This window comes from Astatotilapia calliptera, chromosome 22 (genome assembly GCF_964374335.1).
Source record: "Astatotilapia calliptera chromosome 22, fAstCal68.1, whole genome shotgun sequence".
Classification (NCBI taxonomy): Eukaryota; Metazoa; Chordata; class Actinopteri; order Cichliformes; family Cichlidae; genus Astatotilapia; species Astatotilapia calliptera.
The window spans coordinates 34,560,268-34,578,844 of NC_137442.1; the positions used below are offsets into that span (position 1 = coordinate 34,560,268).

Consider the following 18,577-nt stretch of genomic DNA (forward strand, 5'->3'; position numbering starts at 1 on the left):
AGTCCATAATACATTCTTCCAGTCTTCAGTAGTCCAGTGACTGTGTTTCATGGCCCAGGCAAGCCTCTTTGTCTTATTCTGAAATATTAGGAATGGCTTTCTTCCCGCAACTTGCCCTGTCAAACCTGCAGCTCGAAGTCTTCTCTTAACAGTGGAAACTGAGACTTGCTAACACAACCACTATTAAGCTGTGCTTGAAGCTGTTCTCCTGTGAGCCACCTATCACACAAACTGTTAACTCTCAGAAACTTGTCCTCTGATTCAGTTGTGGCTTTGGGTCTGCCAGACCTCTTCCTGTCAGAGTTTGCCCCAGTTTCTGAGTGCCATTTGGTACCCACTGGCAGTTCACAACTTACTGTTGTAGCATTTCAAGCTATTCATTAGCCTTGAGCAACTTAAATTGCACTAAATATCTGGAAAAAATGGGGAGTTCTAAAACTTTTGACCAGTAGTGTAACCCTATTTAAAATAGTTTTTGAAATGTTTAAAAGAATAAAACATGTGTAGAGGACTGGCTTTTACAGGATATTTTTATATCAGGAACAAGCAGAGGGACAATACATAATGTGATAAACATATTTCAAATAGGAATAAAAGTGGTCATGGAACACATTTAAAATGTCCAGTACACAAAAATAACATGCCATCCATGGTCTCCCGCTTATCTAATTCAGGGTTGTAGGTGGCGCTTATCAAATTCATGTTGTGGGGAGCACACCAACACCATGCTGCGTCGCCTACATCACTGATTGACCTCTAACCATCCAAAGTTCCAGCCTGTCTCTCGATTAGCACCAAGCCACCCACGTGCTGTCATGTGGCAAGCCTTGTAAAATTTAACAAAGGAACCAAGATGCGGATATGCAGTGAAGTGAGAGGGCTTTATAGGAGGCTGGACCGACGGGCCAGACAGAACATCCTCCGGCGGGTCAGTCATCACAGGCAAATGGGAACCACGAAGAGGCTGCTTGGTACCAAGTACCAAGCAGAGGGTCAGGCAAGTCCTGAGGAGTCAGCTGAATGGGAAGAACACGATCTGGGAAATCAACACTGAAGATATGCGTAGCTTATTTAACCCTTTAGAACCGAGCAGAGCGGTCCCGCTCCGATTTGCCTAACTATTTTTAAATCCCAGTAGAACTGCAACCACGTAAGCTAGCGCAATAATTTTTTTTGCATATGAAACTGGAGAACTTGTACTTACATATCGCACATGCAGCTTTTCCCAGAGAGATGTTTCCTTCCTCTAATATGTTTGCAGAAATCATGTAAAAAGCGAACAAATAAAAAAAAAACCATAATCCTCAGCCAGACTCTTTATCGATCTGATCAGCCGTACACATCACTTCCTACTTTGATTATGCCTCGTCACGTTGTCACCGTGACCTATCACGTGGACCTGTACAACAACAACAGGAAGTGACGTCATTTCACCCGGGAAATTTAGTTATTTCTCTCGCTCGTGTATATTGTCGCTTTTTCTAGAAACATACACGTACAAAACACAGAACACACACTTTTTACACACTCAAACACATCCACCCATTACATTATTATACAGCAACAATCCAGACACACCAAATACTTCACATTGCGCGAAGCTTTGGATCTGATTACCGCCCCTCCTGAATACGGAGCTTCTGGCCATTTGTCGGATCCTGATTCTGCCGACAGTGAGGATGAGGCCGACTTCGTTGAAGGGATTGACCCTTGCCAAGACAAGTATGTATATTGTTTGAAATAAAATAATGTTTTTTATGGAAGAGAAACGTAGGAAAAATTACGTTTGCAGTGCAAAAGAGGAATTTCGCACCGCGACACAATTTTGCCCAAATTACACACCGTTATATAACTCTCGTGCTTTACAAATTGAACAGATGGTATAATTTCTTTTGTGTATAGTGTTGATAATGTTGAAGAGGAGGGAACTGAAGTCTCCTGCTCAACTGAAGCAGCCCCTACTCCGGAGGGAAGCAGAGGGAGGGGAAGGAGTCGGATGACTTGTCCTCCGGCAAAAAGAGGCAAGCGCTCCAGGTCACTTCCCGGTGATGCAGCTGCCTGGATGAGTGAAAAGGACCCTGACAGCTTGCCTCATTCTCTACCGAATTTCTGTCCAAAAAGAAAGCCAGGTGTGCAGCTGCCATTTTCAGAATGTGTGGACAGTCCATCGCCATCTGAACTATTCAAGATATACTTTGACCATGCTGCTATAAGAACACTGTGTGTCAACACAAACAAAAATGCAGCTAAAAATATTGCTGCAGGCAAAAAATTCACATGGACTGATCTCACAGAGGCTGAACTGTACCATTACATTGGCATAACACTCTACATGGGGGTTCTAAAGCTGCCTAAAATGAGAGATTTTTGGCGCGTGAATTCGATTTTTCATGTGCAATATCCGTCTGAGGTCATGACCAGAGACCGGTTCCTCACCATCACTTGGAATATTCATATGAGTAACCTGCGGAAGACACTCTCAATGACAGAAAAAAAGGAACTACAGATTATGACTGCCTGCACAGACTACGTCCCCTGTATGACAGTTTACGTGTATCCTGCAAAGCTGTATACCACCCACAGCAAAACCTCTCTGTGGATGAGCGCATGGTTTCCACTAAAGCCAGAGTTTTCCTGAAGCAATACATAAAAAGCAAGCCAACAAAGTGGGGGATAAAACTTTTTGTGCTATCTGACAACACAGGCTACACAGTGGATTTTAACATTTATACAGGGAGGTCAACTCTGGTAACTGGGAAGGGGCTGTCATTTGATGCTGTGATGGCACTTATAAACAAAAACTACCTGGGAACAGGATATCACATTTATTGTGATAACTTTTATACAAGCCCAGCACTTTTTCACCACCTTTATGATCTGGGGTTTGGAGCATGTGGGACATTTCGGGACACTAGAGTTGGAGTCCCAAAAACCAAACTTAACGCCCTGACAAAAAAATCTCCACGAGGGACAATCAGGTGGATCAGAGAGGGCCCTCTCATTTTTATCAAGTGGATGGACACAAGGGAGGTGAGTGTGTGCTCAACTCTGCACAGTGCCTTCTCAGGAGACACCGTGAAAAGGATGTGCAAGGCTGAAGGACAACACAGAGCAATTGAGGTGCCAGTGCCATCAGCTGTAAAGGACTACAACCGCTTTATGGGAGGAGTTGATCTGTCAGACCAGCTGATTGGCTCCTATTCTTCATGGAGAAAGAGCAGGAAGTGGTATGTGACAGTTCTGCACCACTTTATAGACATTGCTGTCACAAACAGCTACTTGGTCAGCAAGGAGCTCTGTGGAAGACTGGAGCAGCAGCCAATGACGCACCAGGATTTCCAGGAGCAGTTGGTCGCTGAACTCTGTGGGGTGTCCTCACAATCAGGAGCGAAGAGCTACCAACACATCCCAGTTGCCATTGTTGAAGGGGCATCTGGTCAAAACAAAGCCACAAAGGGGCGCCGGAAGTGCAGGCTGTGTGGGAAGTGCACACCCTTCAAGTGTGAGGCATGCAAAGTGGCTCTGTGCGTCATTGTGGACAGGAACTGTCACAGGGCCTATCACACCTCCACTACTGCTGCTGAAGAATGATATTTGACTTTTTTCTCTCTCTAAAAGTAATGTGACACTAAGAACTTTTACTGCACTATTGTAAACGTTTTTTTAAATTATTGTCATGTTGCCAAATTGTGCAAAATATTAATTTATCTATTTATTGGTTATGCTCCACCGGGGGTACTGAAAAGCAATATTTGACTGTGCCTTTCTGTATATAAATTCCTGTGACACTTATAAGTACTATTATTGTATTGTACTATTATAAATAGTTCATTTTGATGTTGTATTTTTATTGTCATGTTGTTAAATTGTGCCCAATATGCATTTTATTGATTTTCGTTTTTTACTACTGTTTATAAAAATGATTATATCTCAAAAATGAATTGATGAAAAAACTCCAAATAAATTTTGTGTAGTTTGAAAGGACTTTGTGCAACTTTTTTTCATTTACAATTTTGAGCTATATAGGTTTGATATTTTTGTATCAACAAAAATATGTGAAAAACAAAAAACGTTTTTAAATTTTTTCGTGGTTTATTGCACTTTTTTTTTAGCAATTTCTATAGTTACTATGGATTTGTTACACACATATTATTAAAATGTGGGATATAAGGGTTGTATTGATGTATAGTAAGTTAAAATACTCAAAAAAATGGGCCTACAGTATGTAAAAATGTAGGTCTGGCGGACTTGTTCTATGGTAGGTCTTAAAGGGTTAAAATGTGTTAGGTAGAATGTAGAATTATTGTAGAGACACTGACACTGCCCTGGATGCAATAAAGGCCTGAGTGTGTCATGAATTTAGGAGTAGATTTCTAGGAGGCCCTCCCCCACTTTGAACTGTGAAAGTAAGACAAAGAGAAGTTAATGTTGAGTGGAAATTCCCCAGGGGAGACCTGGGTGGGGGTCTCAGTGTTTGTAATATGTTAACTCTGTTTTCTCTGTTGTGTATAGGAATTTGGTGTAGCTTGGGTGAGGAGATTACTTTTATGATCGGCAGGAAGTCACGTACTCAGAGACACACACACATACAGTGCTCAGTGGCGTGTCTAGAAAATTTTTGTTGGGGGGCCAGGTAGGGGCACAGATTTGGAGAAGGGTGGCAGATGTAATTGGCAGATAATGTTTTAAAAAAATTCTACCATCCGTTAACCATAATTCAATAACCCTATAAACCTAACAACCGAATGCACTTTTAACTCTTATTAGAATGAGATTTTAACCACTACGGTGCAAAGTTTTTAGATACTGCGTTGATAAAGTACAAGAGATACAATCAGTCAGTGTTTATTCAGCAGTCAAGGACATCAATATTTGCATAGTATTTTTATTGACATGTAGTGCACATATGTTTTGGGCAAAAACATTTTTGAATATTAAAATACGAACATTTGTAACAAACAATTGACAAATTATCCAATGCCAATGTAAAACTTTATCTGCCTATTAAAAAAAGAAGATAATCTTCTCACAAACTGGTGTTTGATTTCGAAACAGGAAAAAAGTGGGGAAACAACTGAAAAGACTAACATTTGAATAAAACCTGAAAGCAAGTAAATACTTTCTATGCTGCCTTATGGTAAACTTTGGTAATATTGATGTATAAAGAACAACACTGGCTGATGACACTGCCAGTATTAACCTGCAGGGCTGGACTGGGACAGAAAATCGGGCAGTTTGACTACTGACCGGCCCACCAGGTATTAAAGCCATAAAGACTTTGACTGAAAACAAACCCTGTTTTGACAGTGATGTACAGTCTCGTTGGTATATGTATGATTTCTATACATTTTACGTCAGATAAAAACTTTGGTTGTAAAATTTAGATAATTATTTAATAAAAGCGAGATTTTTTAAATGAGAATAAGAAAGAAAAGTATTTCTTTGTGTCCCCCTCTCCCTGTTAATGCCCTACCTGCTCCCCTGGCAAAACTTTGCTAGACCCGCCCCTGCACAGTTACCAGCTGTAGGCTGCTTAGAAAAGGATCCTGGTGTTATTAGTCTCTCAGAAACAGTTCATAACGTCCCTTCAACTCATTCATGTGAACTAAAAGGTAAACCTGTTTCTCCATCACCTGTTCAGCTCTGATGATTCAGTAAGGACATCTCCTGGTTTTATCCTCATGTTTCCCTCTCACCACATATCCAAACCGACATCATGACCAGCAGCTTTACAGCTGTGGATCCAGCCAACATCAGCTGATACTAGAAAGTAATATTAAATAAATTCTAACAACAGCTGATCAAGCTTAAACGTGCAGCTGTTGTTTAGCGCGACATCTATGGAACGCCAGGACTGCCATAATGAATTAATTAAATACACCATTAAATAATTAATTAAATGTGTCAATAATTAATTAAAATTGGAATTAATTAATTAAATAAATAGTTATGACACATGTAATTAATTAATTATTGACACATTTAATTAATTATTTATGTATTTCACATTTTAATTAATTATTGACACATTTAATTAATTATTGACACATTTAATTAATTATTTAATGATATATTTATTTATTTCATTTTGGCAGTCCTGGCGCCTGGCTCTCATCATGAAATAATTTTATCTGTCAGCCTCACCCATCAAACTCAGGGGGCGGGGTTAACGCTGATCGAGTCAAAACCATTGCTTTGGCCTGGTGGCCATTGTTTCTACCACACAACAACCGGCATGTGGAAGCTAACAGAACTGAGCTTTGAAAAACCCTGTTTGTATGTCACCAAATACCGTTTTAATATTTTTTTAGAGGAGAATGTAGTGGTTTAATCTTCATGTGTCTGGTCGGTTTGTCAAGATACAGCCTCTTTGCAAAAGTGCTTCGATGATTTCGGAGATGTCTGCCCAGTCTCACGGCAAAGCGTGGGATAGACCCGCTCGCCTCGCAAGCAATCCCACCGACAAAGCGCAGGCCCTGGTACACAGCTGTAGTAACCCCCGCTGACTTCTTTTACTGAGGTTATATTTATCGGTGTTTTATTTCCTGATGTTCTTATGTGTCCTACGTGTTTCAGTCGCCAATTCTGAATTATAACTAACATTAAAAACATGTTTAAGGAGGAGAGAGAGCAAATAAATCTGTTTAACATCTGATCTTTGGGTTTTTGTTCAGTAATCAGCGTGACCTGTGTATAAACGCATAAAAGAGATAACGTTGGTGTTTCTGTCATGTAGTAACTGCTGGCTTTAACTGTACAAAGGTTGTTCGACACTATGAAACACATACAGACTTCATGATGTTCGGCTAATATTTTTATTGTGAATATTAATCATGAGGGTAAACGGCCCTGTACACCACGGAGCGAGGTCAGCATATCCACGATATCCTCAGCTCCATGAGTTAACACAAAGTTTCCCAGCTGACTAACTGCCAACTATTCCAGAGACATGAAAATATACAGCATAAAGAAAAGTGTAAGAGACTCAGCAGCAGATTAGAATAACAGTTATAGATTTAATAAATCACCAAATTAACAAACCTGTTCGAACAGTTTGAGTTTGTGTTCCCTCAGCTGCAGACTCGCTGCTGTTTAAATGTTTGAAAAGGAAGATTAGATATAAACAAACGTCAAACATAGACTCAGTCTGCCTTCACATTTGATATGAGGCCAGCACGTATAGTGGCTGTGTCCTGTTTTAAGATCATACATGTAAAATTGTTGTCTGACCTCCGTCGATCCAGCCGCTCAGAGTCCGTGGTTACCATGGTTACTGCATAAGCAGCTATAATGTTAACAGCTGGCACTGAGAAAACCTACCAGCAGCATGGGTGTTTATGTTTTTCATTGCAAAAGAACCGTCTGAATGGTTAACTGAAGTTAACTTGGATAAATTATAGTTAAGGAGTATCACAGATAACGCCTACGTGAGCTGTGTGACTGTTCACCACTACACTGAAATCAGTAGGCTATTACTGAAATACACGTTGTCATGGTCTGGAGTCTGCGACTCCATGTTTATGTTTAGTTTATTAGTATTCTGTGGTTTTGGTTGCCTTGGGTGTTTGTACTCTTCTGTTTCATGGTTCATGTTCCTATGTTCTGTGTCCCCCAGTCTGTGTTAAGTTGGTGTGTTATGTCATTGCGTGTATGTGTTTCCTGTTTTATTGTGAAGGTCTGCGTCTTATGTGAGTGTTTTCAGTTTGCCTCCCTAGTCTCGTCACGTAATCACTCCCAGCTGTGTTCCCCACCTGTGTGTAATCTCCCTGTGTTCTCTGAGTGTATTTTAGTTGTATCTTCTGTCATGGTAGTGGCTGGTTCGTCTGTGTTGTTTCCCCTCGGTCTCCCTGCGTCTCTCCGTATGTATTTCCCCGGACCTCCCTGCATCTTCATTTCTGGTTTGTGTTGTTAGTTTACCTAGTTTAGGTTTCCGGTTTCATGTTTTCCCACCATTGCTGTTTGTACCCACCCTTGTAAATAAATATTCACCTGCACCAGAGCTGCCGCCTTTTGGGTCCTTTCTACTACTCCACACAGCTTGCAAACCGTGACACACGTGCTATATCATAAACTATGATATAAATAGGGAGGTCCTATTAACATGTTTAGTTTTAAAGGACACCTTCCTGCCTTTAGTCTCCTTCATGAGCAGTATTAGTTTTCTTCTAACATCCAGAAGTCTGCACGATGTGTTTCACAGTTTGTAACAAGCCTTTGACAGGTAAACATAACATGACCGAAAAAGCCAAAAAAAAAAAAAAAAAGAGAGAGAAAGAGTGTTGACATAAGAAGAGAAAATGCTCTCAATTATGGAGACAGGCAAATGGTTCATTTATGTTTGATGTGTGTTTATTCCTCCCTAAATATCGTCGGTGAAGTTTGCCATGCACGTCAGATTTTCCTGCGCATTTTTATACCTCTGCCAACAGAGAGAGAAAAAAATCACATTCTAACAGACAGCTGGTGCTTAGAATACAGTTGAATAACTATTAAAAAACAGATGATATTTAGATGATAGTTCAGTCTAACACATGTGCCACTGAACCATTAAACGTCTGTGAAACTATGCAGTTATGAAACATAACTTTAACCTCAGCCAAACCGATTTGCTCAGTTGTAAATAAAACAGCGAAGTAAACGTGACCCGACAGACAGAACCTGAGTGAATGAAGTCCAGCGTTTAACCACTGAGAGCTAAAACTCAGCTGAGGTTTCAAAGCTGTGTGCCGGTGATTGGACATCAGCCGCTGATGAAGCTGTTCGCCTATAAAGTGCTCTGTAAGGAAACAAGCTCCAGCAGCTCTGCGCTCGGGGAAAACACTATATTTACTTATCTTGTGCAGAAAAATGCGCTGACATTGCGTTATATCGAGCACCGGCTGCCCAGTTAAACTGTGACTATCACCAGGTACACTGCAAAAATGGCTAGTCTATATTTAGGAAAAAAATACTACATTTGATACTGAAAACAAGTGAAATTATCTGTCCATGCAGCAAGTTTATTTTACTTAATAAGAAATCTTGAAATAAGATTTTTTAATCCAGAAATAAAAGAACACATTTGAGAATTGAAGAGGGTTAAAATAAGCTTTAAAAAGCTCAATTTAAGATAAAATTACTTTATATCAAGTCCCAAAAGTAAGTTAAATATGCTAAATTACAGTCTTTTTTTATGTTTTGAATTCTTACTTGCAGCAAATGAATGCACTGCAACGAGAAAAATAGTTCTAATACTATGAAAAACTACTCAATATTAGTGAAGTATGATTAATTTGTTTCTTGATTCAGGTTGGCTTATCTTAAAATAGAGCTGAATCAATATTAAATCCAGGCAAAAAAACCTTAAAACAGACCTTTTTCCTAGAATACTCCTTGGCTTCTACTGAAATCACAACCAGGACAGGAGTGATATATGTCAACATTTATTTCTCTCATGAGAACAAAATTCTTTTTTTAAACAATATAGGGCTGCTGCACAATCCCTAAAAGTCTAAATCAACCCTTTAAAAGGCCTAAACAGAGAAAAGAAATTACATTTTTGGCCTTAAACTTTTGTGACAGTCACATAGTCTCACAATGTTGTAAATAATGGCATTACTGACTTAAAACTTTACATGCCTCAGGTAAAGTGTCACTAAGAAAAAAAAAAAAACAACAACTTTCATTTGTAAAGCATTATAAGTACAGCCGTTTCTCAGGACATTGCTAGGCAAATTAGGAACAAAGTTGTACAAACGTACTACAAAACTAAACAAACTGCAAATGACCTGATAAAATCCTGCTTGGTATTCACCTATTTTTCAAAGAACGACTTCCACTCAGCTATTGCTTTCTTATATGCACTAGTGGCATCTTGATCATGGATGGCATCAGTTATTACCTCAGTTTGTATGACAGAGAGGACCGTTGCAACACATTTTGGGTATGTTAAGTGCAAGGTGTAGTAATATGCCATCAACACCAACATTCCTTCCCAGAAATCCTCCAAGGAGAGAGTGGTCACTGGTATGTTTCCTACAGCAACAATGCTGGTTGTTCCATCAAAAAGCAGCACTGGGGAGGAGAGAGGCCGCTTCTCCAGGTATAGCATTGCATCTTCACCCGGCTAGAAAAGCACAAAAAAAGGACAAATTCTTCAAGATTTTCAATGAAAGGGTTGCTGTGCATCCAAACAGCTTAAGACACAAAAAGCAATATCAAGAGTTTAGAATGCTCCAACTGATTTACTGTTGGAATAGAAGAAATAAATGTAAAATATCTGACTTACATAAATATGAAATTTTGGAAATGTACACAGCAAAATCTCCAGTGTTAAATTAACACTGGAGAGTGTCTATATGGGTCCACTCCTCTGAGTGTTAAATACAACACTGTTGAGTGTTAAATTAACACTTTGACAGTGTTATATGTTTAAAAGTAACCTAGTCAGTTTTGAAGATTAACAATGGCTAACACTGAGCAGTGCTGATTTTCTAACACTGGAATATTTCTAACATTTTGATTTATTTTCCAGTGTTAGAAAATCAGCACTGCTCAGTGTTAGTCTTTGTTAATCTTCAAAACTGACTAGGTTACTTTTAAACATATAACACTGTCAAAGGTGTTAATTTAACACTGGAGATTTTGCTGTGTATTAATTCTGAGCATGAATTTTCTCTAGTTTGCAGCATTTTTATCATGTCTATTTGTGCTTTTTTTCTCATTTGTTTTTTAAAACTATTTCTTTTAACTTTGTTACATATTCTAGTTTTTGAAGGCCTTTTTAAATATATCATTTTACTGCTTCTACTTGTATCCTAACTGCAATGTGCTTTTGCTCTGTGCTGCCTCTCTGGAGTAGGTTTTGAATAACAATTAAGAAATCCTGAATAAGGAGTAATTTAATCCCTGCTGAATTGAACTTCAACCCACTCTTATTAAGCAGGAAAAGCAAAATAATAATATTAATAATAACAATACAAGTAAATGGAGTACAAGTTACAGTGGCTGGTATTGCAGCTGTTCGCACCTTGAGGATATGAAGGAGAGCCTCACTGGCACTTCCCAGCCGCTTTGGTGGTGTAGTTTTTGAAGGAAAAAGAGATGGAAGTGCATTGAAGAGAGTGACAGTAAAATCCACTGTGAACGGAGAAAAGTATCTCAACAAAGCAATCCGAACATATCTGATGTGTGGATTTAATGTATGAAAAGGCCACTTACCTCCACGTACATCCAAGGGGAGAGGAGGTTTCAGGACCTTCTTCCAAATGCCATAGAACTGCACCTTCGAACAAAACTCTGCCCATCGACCCTTCATTTGATCTATGTATTTGCAGTTGGAGCCACCAATGATGCGACGCAGTTCATCCATCGCCTATGACAAAGTTGTGCTCAGTTAGTCAAGAACTAACTAAACCTATCCAGAGAAAGCAAGGAATTTAACTGAAGGTAGTTGAACTTACATTTCGTATGTCTTTGAAGCACGGGTATGCTTCAAATATTTTTCTAGGCCTGTCTTCTTCCCTTGTAATATCTGCGTCAATAAAAGTTCGTCTGGCCTCAAACTCCAGGTCCAAAATTTGAGCGACGTCACTTTGGTTGGGTTTTGCATTGGGTTTCCTGTACATGTTGCTCAAGGTTTTGTAATGTCTTGCCTGCATCTTCAGGCTGTCATGGTCTGCTAGGGAAAGCAAAGAGCAATTGTAAGACATGGTGTAACTAGACTAAATTCAGATTTTTCTAATCAGTCATTTCTAGTAAGGTTGCATGGTTGTTTTTAAGTATAATATTTATGAGAATTAATGTTTAGGTTAAATATGTTTGAGTAATGAACTGACCCTATATATCCTGATCATTTCCCTTTGTGTCCTTTTCTTATAATGATCATGGATTTATGTTAATTGTTAGTTTGAACAGAATCAAATATTAAAACGAAAGTTTAAGATGCCCGTGAATAAAACTGTGGTGAAAATAAGGTAAAGGTTGTTTACTGTGTATATCGTTCACATCAGTGTGAACAGTGATTATGAGCTGATGGATAAAAATCTTTTAGGTAATTTGATCTATGACAGAAACACTGTGATAAGGCATGATAGATGTGACCAGCATGAGGATTTACATGTGTAAATAATCAGCACTGAGTAACACCCATTACAACACAAAGTGGTAAAATACTTACTATGGCTAACTGGCAAACTGGAATGAGGGATCTATCATATGTTGATTTTACACACCAACTCGAGTTAATGCCAAACCACTATGATTTTTGGAATAAACACTTAGAACGGGGTTCATTGCTGCAACCATATTTTGGAAAGAGCTGTAAGAGGAACCACAGTCAGACAGAGGTAGATAAGGGTGATGGTGGACTTACCAACAACATCATCTGGAGGTGCAGTTGAAGGACCTATATCAGACCTGGGTGCAGAGCATGAGGCTGACTTGGATAATAGTGGTAAAGCCAGCATAGTATTGTTTGACGTAGTTGGTACAGTGGAGGGTAGCGGCAATTGGGATTCTTTCTCTGAGGAAAAAACAGAAGATGAACAGAATGTAATAACAGGGAATAGCTAGAAAGTTAAGGAAAATACTCAACACTGTATAAATCTTGTGATGCACTCTGAACAGAAAACTGAGGGCAGGTGGTCTCTTTGAAGTTTTAGATGTCCAAAAGTCATTAGTACAGCAGACCAAAGTACACACCTGCATTTGAGTTATCCTCGCTGAGGTCATCATTGCTCTCAAGAAGTGTGGTATAGTCACTTGAACCACTTGCTTCACCACTTAGGTCACCTTCAGTCCCATTGTCTGTGTCATCTGAGCTGAAAAGAGTCTTCCTGGGCCTGCCTCGTTGTGGCATGGAGCCCTGCCTCTTCCTTGGAGACTTCATATTTTGGAGTCGTTTGTACAGTTTGGTGTAGATGGTCAGCTGTGGTAAAATAATATATATTTGTACATCATTTTATTATCTCACTCAATTTTAGATATTGTAGTGGGTAAAGAATGACTTACGTATGGCATGTGTGTGTCAGCATCACGTAACATGGGGTAATAGTCGACAATCTTCTGTGACATTGCTCTCATTTCGAGTTTGGAGGGGTATGTTACTTCTTTCCCCATGGGACTAACACGGAGGATTGCAACCATGCTGGTGACTGTGTTCCTTACAAGTCTGCAACAGAGCTCCTTCGACATCCTGCAGTCCTTTTCCTTTCCACTGTGGAGCAATGCAAAGTACTGACTGCGCACCATGTCCAACTCTGAATCTGTATACACCACATACTCTGGTGGGTCTGGCATTTTCATTTTTTTGTCAGCAGTGTAGGAAATGGGAGTGGAAGTTTGAGGCTGACATTGTGACACATCAAAGCCGAAGGGGTTACTCATCTCGCTTCGATGGAAAGTGTTGGCATCTTGGTCAGTACTCTTAAACTATAACAGTTGTGGGATATAAACAAAAATACACAATTAGGCAAATTAATGCTAGACAATATGGACAGTAATCATCTTCTTAGTGGTATAATGTGTATTTACCTTTTGGCTGATAAAATCCCAAATCTTCTTTCTACGGAAGAAATTTTCATGGCCCGGAAAAAGATCCTTTAGGTCATCCCGGGTAAAGCTTCTCAAAGTTTCCTCATCAATATTCGCAGCTGTAAAAGAGAAAAACAACTTCAAAAGTGATATTTATTTCTCTTTTCCTGGGCGTGGCTTATTACATGTCGAGGTCATTTTTTGTCAATAAATGTATTTTAGCAATAAGTAATATTAACAGGATAAAATGTCAAACTTAAAACAGTTTATCAAATATTTGGGAATGCAATAAAACTATTTTTGGGTGTCTTCAAGAATGATGTTCCAAGTCTATTTAGGCAAAGACAGCTCAAGGCTATAATGTGGATAAAGGTCAGAGTAGAGTGCAATCCTAGCTCCAAGTTTCAGAAATGATGCTAACAGATGCTAAGGCTGCTTAGCTAACGTACCAAAATAACTGAAAAATAAGACTTACCCTGCAACACAGACAGTATGGCATCGTCAAACTTGTCCATGCCGTGACAGCAGTTCTCTAGTTCGTTCCAAAGCCTCCACTCACAGTGCCTGGAAATATCCTACAGCTTAAATAAGATCATTTAGCTAAAGTTAACACATTAGCTAGATTGCTAACTAGCAGCAGCCCTCACAAAACACGACTTTATCTTAATAACACCGTTGTACCATAGTATTTTTCAAATCAACTTAATGTTACCAACCTTAAATTACTGTTCACTTTGTTTAGATAAATAATTTTGATCTTCCTAACGGTCCTGATGGTTAACAAAGCAGGGGGAAAGAGTTTGTCCCGCGTGAAAGTAACGTCACGACAGGAACTGAGAATGCGCATGCAGAAAATTATTTATATTTAATTTTTTTTATGTAAAAAAAAAGAAAAGAAAAATATAAATTCAGTCTTAAACACTTATTGCCTAAAAATAAATATAACTGATGTAATTTAAACCTGAAAAATTGGATAATTAAGGATACATATATTTTAAAAATTGCCTACCTTTCCCATGGTCCCACACTCTCATCTGTGGCCTTCAGTGGAGAGCGGTAAAGTATGCTGCATGGCTACAGCGCGAAAACAGTTCACCATGGCGCTCTGGAGATGTATGATCTGTTTTATCTTTGTTTCTTTAACTCTGAAGGTGCTCCTTAGCCACATAAATGCAGCTCATGGTCGAAGGCAGGATTTTTGGGTTTACTGTGGAATAGATGGCTGTGAACAAGATTTCAGAGTTTTTAACTCATTCTTTCGCCACATTAAACGGACGCACCCTCTGTATTTGACGAATGGAAGCCCACCAAGAGGATGGAGGATCCCCCCAACATCCCACTCTTTAGGATCGGAAAATTTTGGTGTTTCAGTCTTTGCCAACTGTAGTACTGCAACAACAACCAGCACCGTGGAAATATCAACTGGTGGATCTTTGGCTGAAGTGCAGGAGCCTCAGGTTGTTGACAGCCCGATCACGGTAAGTGTTAAACTAAATAAAATGTAGTGTGGCTTCTGATGACAAATTTAGCTATGTCTAACTCCTCGTATTTGGTCCTATATTACTTTTAATCCTTTTCTCCATTTTTAGTCAAGAGAAATTTAACGAGATCTCGCGATATTATACCGCTAGATATTGTTCTTCAATCTGTTACAAGCGATTTCCACTATGGTTGGATTTTAAATCACAATTTCATCCTGCAGGATGAAATAAAAAATAAATAAACAGAATAGCAGTTCAGTGTAGATAGTACAGGCTATGCTGCAGCCGGAGAAGGCACACACTCTGCGGCTGGCATGTCTCCTGGTGAAGTTTGCATCAAAGACACTCTCAGCGCGCTTAAATCTTTCAATGTGGCAGCAATTTGGGTATCTCGTAGGAATTATAAGTGGTGAATACGGTTTCAGGTAAGACACAGAGTATTTGGAAGCACTGTAAAAAAAAATCTGTTGGCCAGAAATACTGCCAAAACATGGATAAGAATGATTTTCTTGAAAATTAAATAAATTAATAAATGCATACAATAAAATATATCCATATACTAATACTAACATAAATTCTGAGTGCAAATCTAAATTACGTGATTTAAAAATACATAAATAATTTAATAAATACAACAAACATGTAAAGAAACTAATATCTAAGTGCAAACAAAAATTCATTATTTAAAAAGATAAAATCTCATTCTCATGAATCCAATCCCTAGCCTCATCAAAAAAATGGACAACCCCTTTTTTATTGTTTCTTTGTCTTTGATTTCTTTTCCATTTCTTTTTTCTTTATTCCAAAGAATGAATATTATATTATCTTATATTATATTGAATATTCACAACTGTAACACTAGTCACTGTCATGCACTTTGTTTTTTAATGGACCAATCATTAGGAGTAACTGATTATACCTGTTATGTAAGAATTTCTATAATTGGCCAGGAATTTGGAGTAACTTTGTTTTTCTGCTCTAAAGGAAGAAGCTGTTGCTACAACATCCTTTACCAGACATGATATTACCAGATCTGCTGCAGCTTTTGCTATCTGTGTTCAAGAACAGTGCCACTTATCACAGGTATGTTATAGTCTTAATGGATCAATACATTACATAAGGCAATCAATGTCTTACTTGTTCATAATGGAATTCAGAATTATTATTATTTTATATAAATGCAGAATAAGTTACTTTTATTTCAAATGTTTTCACAGAGAACGGTCAAACATATCATCTCAGGAGTGCAACAGTATCAGGCTGTTCTTTTGGATACGCTCAAGGAAAGAATGAAGACAGTGTTTGAAGATAATGCCGAGGGAACCACTCAGCTTCAAGATGAGGCTTTGGCTACATTTGATAAATTCATGGATCCTTTCTCCACCATTGCATATGGACAGAGTAGAGCCATAGGGGAAATGTTCTGTCCAGTCAACGCAGAGGAAGTAGTAGTATCCCAGAAGATATGTTGGGTAAAGCAAGGTCTTTCAAGGGTCATGTCTTTAAGGAACAAAAGTTTTTACTATGTACCATTAATTGAAAGTCTAAAGCAGTTAATGACTAATGAGAGAATCTTTACCATGTTGAACACTGCACCACAAAGAAGCAGAGAGGGATTCTTCTATGATTTTAGAGACGGGTCCCTCTTTACATCTCACCCCTTGTTTTCTCAGAGGCCAAATGCATTGCAATTAATACTGTACACAGATGAAATTGAAATATGTAACCCCTTAGGGTCCCATGCTTCTGCAAACAAATTGGTCATGTTTTATTATACTTTAGGAAATATTGATCCAAAATTTAGGTCAAAGTTAGCTGCAATACGACTTCTTGCTATTGCTAAAGCAAATGACATTTCTCAGTGGGGTATTGATGTTGTACTGAAAAGAATACTTCAAGATCTATCACTGCTTTACAATGGTGTAAGGATTAAAATGTCAAATGGTGAAATTGAATTGTTTGGTGCTGTTATAGCCATTTGCGGAGACACGCTAGCCCAGCATGAGATTGCTGGCTTTAAAGAAGGGATTGGTTTTGCTTATAGCAAATGTAGACACTGTGAATGCAACTTTGATGATATGCAAAGTGTTTTTGAGAAGAAGTTTGTTCAAAGAACTCTGGAGAAACACATGAGGCAGTGTTTTGAAATAGATAAAGCAAGCACAGATTTATTGAAAGCATCCCTCAAAACTACTTATGGAATTAATAGAAGAAGCAGACTAGTTGATGTTCCTGCATTTGACCTGATCAAACAAACTCCACAGGACATAATGCATGTTATTTTTGAAGGTGTTGCATCAATGGAAGTTAAATTTGTATTAAAACACCTAATTCTCTCAGGACAATTAGAATTAGACAAGTTTAATTCAGACATTCAAAATTTTCCTTACTCACCTCTTGAAATACGGGATAAACCATGTCCTATTAGCTTTGGCACTTTAGCGGCTAACGACAACAAATTGAAACAGTCTTGTGGACAGATGCTAATTCTTTTAAAAATATTACTTTTTCTTTTGTATGGTGTGGAGAGTGAGTATGTTGTATTTATTAGAAAGTTAATTATGATAATTCAAATAGTTCTTGCTCCCATTATTTCTTTACAAACTGTATTGCAACTGAGAAGTATGATTGAAGAACACCTGTATCAGTTCAAGCAACTTTTTCCCGAAGCCAATATAATACCTAAGCAACATTATATGTTGCATCTTCCCAGTCAAATCTTATCCCTTGGACCTTTAATAAGGAGTATGTGCATGCGCTTTGAGGCAAAGCACTCCTATTTTAAACAGTGGGCTTCTAAGTTAAATTTTAAAAATATTTGTAAATCCCTTGCAAACCACAATCAATTTCTTGAGTGTTGTCAAAATGAAATAGGCACTGAACATCCTATTTTTGCGAAAGAAAAGGAATCCGGGCCAGTATCAGCTAAAAATAATGAATATGTTAGGAAAAAAATTAAAGAATTTTTTGGAATAGATGTCATGCAGTCTGTTGTCTCAGTGAAATGGTATGTTCTAAATGGCAATAAATACATTGCTGGGAAGTCCATGATTATTGCAGACGTGGATGGCACTTTCCCTGTGTTTGGACTGATAAAGGATATCTTTTTGATTGACTCATCTTTTATTGCTTTTGAGTACCAACGCTATGAAACTTTGAATTTAAATGAAGACTTATTGGCATATGAAGTAACTGTGCCCATTGTTGCTCAAGCTACAGAATTAGCCCATGAGCTCATTGATTATACTTCATACTTTTCTATTAGTTTTAGGGACAGTGTGTTTGTGCCAATCAAATACAGTCTTTCTGATATTATTTCCCATAGAAATCACCCTTAAGATTAGGGTTGCACCAAGTATTGGCTTAGTGTAGTTTGTGATGATATCAGTTGACAGTCATTAAATGTTCCCTAAACCAATGTCAATGTTGTACCACATAATGCTGGCATGCTGTGACAAACAGCTGTCTTTGAAATGTGATTTGTATCATAAATTGTGGTTAATTTTTTTCCTTTATATGTACAACTTTGAAGTCAGACATGATTTTGAATAAATCATATTTTCAACAGGTGCCTTGTGTGAATT

The 18,577-nt window shown here is 38.3% G+C and overlaps 1 protein-coding gene and 1 long non-coding RNA gene across 2 annotated transcripts in view; one reads left to right on the forward strand and one right to left on the reverse strand.

Moving 5' to 3' along the window:
- LOC145423385 (uncharacterized) overlaps positions 1 to 18,577 on the forward strand; it is a 265,513-nt gene that overhangs the window by 145,229 nt on the left and 101,707 nt on the right. The gene's annotated exons all lie outside the window — the stretch shown is intronic.
- Positions 8,976 to 12,900, reverse strand: LOC113014512 (uncharacterized). Its single transcript, XM_080296327.1, has 5 exons — positions 12,353 to 12,900; positions 11,442 to 11,659; positions 11,200 to 11,353; positions 11,009 to 11,118; positions 8,976 to 10,105 (listed from the first exon to the last, which is right to left on the reverse strand). Exons 1-5 carry the CDS (start codon positions 12,444 to 12,446, stop codon positions 9,794 to 9,796), a joined length of 888 nt encoding a protein of 295 aa, XP_080152453.1. The 5' UTR covers positions 12,447 to 12,900; the 3' UTR covers positions 8,976 to 9,793.

Bases quoted from the DNA above. Each gene is read 5' to 3' on its own strand.
- LOC113014512 (XM_080296327.1), bottom strand. From the start codon at position 12,446: ATGCTGGCTTTACCACTATTATCCAAGTCAGCCTCATGCTCTGCACCC. The intron at 11,354-11,441 runs GTAAGTTCAACT...ACTTTGTCATAG, and splicing joins GCTTCAAAGACATACGAAAT to GCGATGGATGAACTGCGTCG. The intron at 10,106-11,008 runs GTGCGAACAGCT...GTGCTTTTCTAG, and splicing joins CTCTCCTTCATATCCTCAAG to CCGGGTGAAGATGCAATGCT.